The following is a 5,230-nucleotide window of genomic DNA, read 5'->3' as shown; positions in this document are numbered from 1 at the left end:
TATTTAATACCTTTAGTTACTTCACAGATGTGGATGAATGATGTGAAATCTAATCAAGTGTTCAATCAGACTTTAGCTCCACCTGGAGTAAATCCACCAGCTACCCTGCAGTATACAAAGCCATTCAGACTAGCTGCACCTTCACCAGCTTTGAGAACACTTTCATGATCAATCATTATAAAACATATCATATATATTATTCTGAAATGGACCAATCTGCACAACGACTACTTTCACTGTCGCTACTTTCACTATATTTTGATGAGAATACTTTTCTACTTTCACTTGAGGAACATTTTGAATGCAGGACTTTTACTGTAACAGAGTATTCCTACACTCTGGTGCTTCTACTTTTACTCAAGTACATGATCTGAGTACTTCTACTTTTACTCAAGTACAAGATCTGAGTACTTCTACTTTTACTCAAGTACAAGATCTGAGTACTTCTACTTTTACTGAAGAACAAGACCTGAGTATTTCTACTTTTACTAGGAGAGGACTCTTTAAAGTAGAGACACTACATACTGATATACACCTGAACATCAGCAGGAGAGAACTCTTTAAAGTAGAGACACTACATACTGATATACACCTGAACGTCAGCAGGAGAGGACTCTTTAAAGTAGAGACGCTACATACTGATATACACCTGAACATCAGCAGGAGAGGACTCTTTAAAGTAGAGACACTACATACTGATATACACCTGAACATCAGCATGAGAGGACTCTTTAAAGTAGAGACGCTACATACTGATATACACCTGAACATCAGCAGGAGAGGACTCTTTAAAGTAGAGACACTACATACTGATATACACCTGAACATCACCATGAGAGGACTCTTTAAAGTAGAGACACTACATACTGATATACACCTGAACATCAGCAGGAGAGGACTCTTTAAAGTAGAGACACTACATACTGATATACACCTGAACATCAGCATGAGAGGACTCTTTAAAGTAGAGACACTACATACTGATATACACCTGAACATCAGCAGGAGAGGACTCTTTAAAGTAGAGACACTACATACTGATATACACCTGAACATCAGCAGGAGAGGACTCTTTAAAGTAGAGACACTACATACATTATGTTTCTGCTGCACTATTTCTTAATGTCTTTCATTTTTGTAAAGCACTTTGAATTGCATTGTGTTGAAAAGTGCTATATAAATAATAAACCAGCCTTCCACGATGTAATGAGGAAACACACATGACTCATGCTTTTTGAATGAAACTCAAGCTGATAAACTATCATGATGAAGCTCCACCTATCACCTGACTCGCATGTGACTAACCAGGAAACAGGCTGTTACTCTGCCTCGTTGAGACGACACACACACACACACACACACACACACACACACACACAGTCACACACACGGACTATAAGATTCAACTTCACACCAAACACACCTCTTCCACTGAGAGGACGTCCACAGGAGGGAATACTGGAACACCTTCCACTTCAAGCAGCTGCTGAATCCACACGCTGAGAGTTTCACCAGAACAAAGACTCAAAGTGAAAGTAAGTCTCAGGGAACAGGGAGCGGCTGCTGCTGAGTTTTCTGCTTCACTCAGAGACAACATGGCTTCCAGATTAGAGGAAGATTTCTGCTGTACTGTCTGCCATGACATCTTTAAAGATCCTGTGGTCCTGTCCTGCAGCCACAGCTTCTGTAGAGCCTGTCTGCAGACCTGGTGGACGGAGAAAGTCATCAAGGAGTGTCCACTTTGTAAGAGACCTTCAGATTATGAACCTCCCTGTAACCTGGTGTTGAAGAACCTGTGTGAGAGTTTCCTACAGGAGAGAGGTCAGAGACCTCCAGAGGCTCTCTGCAGTCTGCACTCTGAGAAACTCAAACTCTTCTGTCTGGACCATCAGCAGCCAGTGTGTGTCGTCTGCAGAGATTCAGAGAAACACAGCAACCACAGATTCAGACCCATCGATGAAGCTGCACGACAACACAGGAAGGAGCTTCAGGAAACTCTGCAGCCCTTAAAGGAGAAGTTAGAGACTTTTAAAGAAGTTAAAGTGAAGTTTGATCAAACAGCAGGACACCTGAAGGTCCAGGCCCGACGCACAGAGACGCAGATTAAGAAGCAGTTCAAGAAGCTTCACCAGTTTCTAGAAGAGGAAGAGGAGGCCAGGATGGCTGCACTGAGGGAGGAAGAGGAGCAGAAGAGGAGGGTGCTGGAGAGGAAGATGGAGGCTGTGAGCAGAGAGATAGCAGCTCTTTCACACACAGTCAGAGACACAGAGGAGGAGCTGAGAGCTGAAGACGTCTCCTTCCTGCACAACTACAAGGCTGCAGTGGAGAGGCTGCAGCGCCCCCTGCTGGAGGACCCACAGCTGCCCTCAGGAGCTCTGATAGACCAGGCCAAACACCTGGGCAACCTCAGCTTCAACATCTGGAGCAAGATGAAGGACATGGTGTCCTACTCTCCTCTCATCCTGGACTCAAACACTGCTCATCCACGACTCATCCTGTCTGAAGATCTGACCAGTGTGAGAGAAGAAGAGGACCGAGAGGAGGAAGAGGAGGAAGAGGAGGAGAGGAGAGGAGGAGGAGCGAGAGGAGGAAGAGGAGGAAGAGGAGGAGAGGAGGAAGAGGAGGAGAGGAGGGAGAGTGGGGAGAGAGAGGAGCGAGAGGAGAGGAGGGAGAGGAGGGAGAGAGGAACAGAACTTCCTGATAATCCAGAGAGGTTTGATGACTGCTCAGTCCTGGGCTCTGAGGGCTTTGACTCAGGGACTCACAGCTGGGAGGTCCAGGTTGGAGACAATACAGGCTGGGAACTGGGTGTGTTAGCAGAGTCTGTCCAGAGGAAGGGAGACATAGAGTCTGGATTATGGAGAATAGATTATTATGAAGGTGAATACTCAGCACGGTCACCATCAGCTCCAGAAACTCCTCTCCTCCTGCAGAAGAAGCTCCAGAGGGTCAGAGTGAGTCTGGACTGGAACAGAGGACAGCTGTCGTTCTCTGATCCTGACACGAACACACACATACACACCTTCACACACACTTTCACTCAGAGGATGTTTCCATTCATTAGCAATTGGGATGTGCGCCCACTTCAGGTGTTACCAGTGAAGGTCTCTGTGACTGTAGAACAACATGATGATGAAGATGATGATGATGGTCATGATGATGATGATGATGAATATGCTTAGCTATGCAGACCTTCCTGCTAAGTGTTCCTTTCTCCCAAACAGTGAAGGCTTCTCAGATGGTTGTTAGCAGGTTAACCCTTAAAGACAGAGCTGGAGGATTCCTCAGAGATATGTCAAACTGTTCCTTTAATGTTTGGTCAGGAGGCAGCTGATGTATTTCAGTGTTTGAGTTGATCAGGGACCAGTCGTATAAGTTTGTGTTCAGCTCAGTGTGATTTTATTTTCTGGTGACTTGTTGTTAATCAAATAAATGAAAAAGAAAAGAAAGTTCTGAGTATCTTATTTTGGCAAAAGAGTGAATTGACTTTTTACAGCTGAGGTTAAACTTCTCAAATGAACAAAAACAAAACAGTTTGCAGACAGGCAGCACAAAGGAACACTATAACAGTTCAAGGGACACAAGAAGGTGAGAAAGGTATGATGATAACAATAAAATACAATATATTAAACCTCTCTGAAAAATACAGGAAGACAAAAGAAAGTAATATAATCAAATAGAGGAACCCTCTCCAGACGGACAGACGTGCAATAGATGTGTGTACGTTAAAAAGATAAACCAGTTACACCACAGGTCGTCCAAATGCTGGAGCACGTCTGTAAAGAAGAAGAAGATGGATCCAGGCGGATGCCGTGGATCCTGCGGGGGCCACCGGTGGGTTTCTCTTCTTCATGAGACATGTTGCACAGCAGCACTTTGCACCTGCACCAGGTTACACTCTTTGGGTGTTGAGCAATGGAGGAGGTGCAGTGGTGGTTTTCGTTCTTCTTTGCCACAAAATATACTTTACAATCATTCTGAATATTAACACAAGGATGAGACAACGTTTGAGACATTAAAGATACCCTGCATTCAGAATGATGGCTCCAGCACATTTATTCATAGTACATTAATGAATATTCATATTTTCATGGCAGTCTTAAAGTGTCAGATTAATTACATGCAAAGGCTTTTTACAGTGACCAAGTGTCGTGGTGATTAACTTTATGAACTCTTTTTAAATCATTTATTCCTAAAGCTTCCACTGGAGAGAAAAGATCCTCCACATCTACAATTATATAAATAAAATGAAGGACCTCTGGTTGTGAAATCATACATGGAGACGAGAGATGGGCAACTTGGATGGTGGTGGGGGCACACAATGCATGTACTGGCCACCAGGGGGCCGCAGATTCACTTGGAACACACACACACACACACGCATACACACACACATACACACGCACACATACACACACACACACACACACACACACACACACACACATTCCATGTATTGTATGTAATTATTAACACATATACTAAGTCTGACATCTTCATGGAGATTTTACAATCGTTCAGGGAACACCCTCTAATAAGCTCACTCAACAAATTCGTTTTTTTAATGTAATGTTTACAAGTGTCATGTTTGTATCGAACAGGTTATTAAACAGTCGAATAAAACTATTTTAAACTATTGGAAAGCACGGAAAATGTGTGTGCATTGAGATGAACCATTAAGGTGACATAAACATGAAGTCATGAACACTAACCCAGACATTAGTTAACTTGAACCTAAGACACTTGCAGCCAGTCTCTGCATTCCCCTTAGTCCACAATAAGGGGAATGTCCACCCGCACTCAGCTGTCCCCCCCCCCCCCCCCCCTCCCGCTGAAATTATGAATGAAAAGTGTAGTAATCATAGATAACACGGCAGGGTCCGGGACAGTTTGTTTTCATCTGATTTCAAATAAACAAAGTCTTGGTTTTAAACTTGTTTCGCTAAATTCAGATGATAAAAACAACTTGTAAGTTTGTAAAGGCATAAATACACAAGCGGTAACTTAACGTCACAGCAGGCAAAACAACAGCCGGTGTTTCTTGTGAGGGTTTCCCCATGTACGCAGCTCGCAACGTAGTCTAGTCTAGTGGACGGTATCAGTACTACAAGTACAACACAAAGAAACATTACATTAATTAATCTGAGGGCCGCCATTTGCTCACTGATGTAGAATATAACATTAATTCTGTCGCTGTGTGTGAATCGGAGGAAGTGGCACCGCTCTATAT

At 43.5% G+C, this 5,230-nt stretch overlaps 1 protein-coding gene across 2 annotated transcripts; it reads left to right on the top strand.

Annotated features, from left to right (window-relative positions):
- Positions 1 to 1,314: 1,314 nt before the first annotated feature.
- LOC117533967 (zinc-binding protein A33-like) lies at positions 1,315 to 4,038 on the top strand. Of its 2 annotated transcripts, none has more exons than XM_034197993.1 (2): positions 1,315 to 2,516; positions 2,661 to 4,038. In XM_034197993.1, exons 1-2 carry the CDS (start codon positions 1,596 to 1,598, stop codon positions 3,180 to 3,182), a joined length of 1,443 nt encoding a protein of 480 aa, XP_034053884.1. In that variant the 5' UTR covers positions 1,315 to 1,595; the 3' UTR covers positions 3,183 to 4,038. The 2 variants fall into 2 exon arrangements, with proteins under 2 accessions (XP_034053884.1, XP_034053885.1); XM_034197994.1 differs by having other exon boundaries at positions 1,315 to 2,544; positions 2,695 to 4,038.
- Positions 4,039 to 5,230: the final 1,192 nt, after the last annotated feature.

The sequence above is a fragment of the Gymnodraco acuticeps genome, unplaced genomic scaffold (genome assembly GCF_902827175.1).
Source record: "Gymnodraco acuticeps unplaced genomic scaffold, fGymAcu1.1, whole genome shotgun sequence".
NCBI classification, from domain to species: domain Eukaryota; kingdom Metazoa; phylum Chordata; class Actinopteri; order Perciformes; family Bathydraconidae; genus Gymnodraco; species Gymnodraco acuticeps.
Note: the sequence above shows the minus strand (reverse complement) of the source record. Positions and strands in the feature narration are given on the sequence as shown.

Excerpts from the sequence above, each read along its gene's own strand:
- LOC117533967 (XM_034197993.1), top strand. The coding sequence starts at position 1,596 with ATGGCTTCCAGATTAGAGGAAGATTTCTGCTGTACTGTCTGCCATGAC. Across the intron at positions 2,517-2,660 it reads TGTCTGAAGATCTGACCAGT|GAGAGGAGGGAGAGGAGGGA; the intron begins GTGAGAGAAGAA and ends GAGGAGCGAGAG.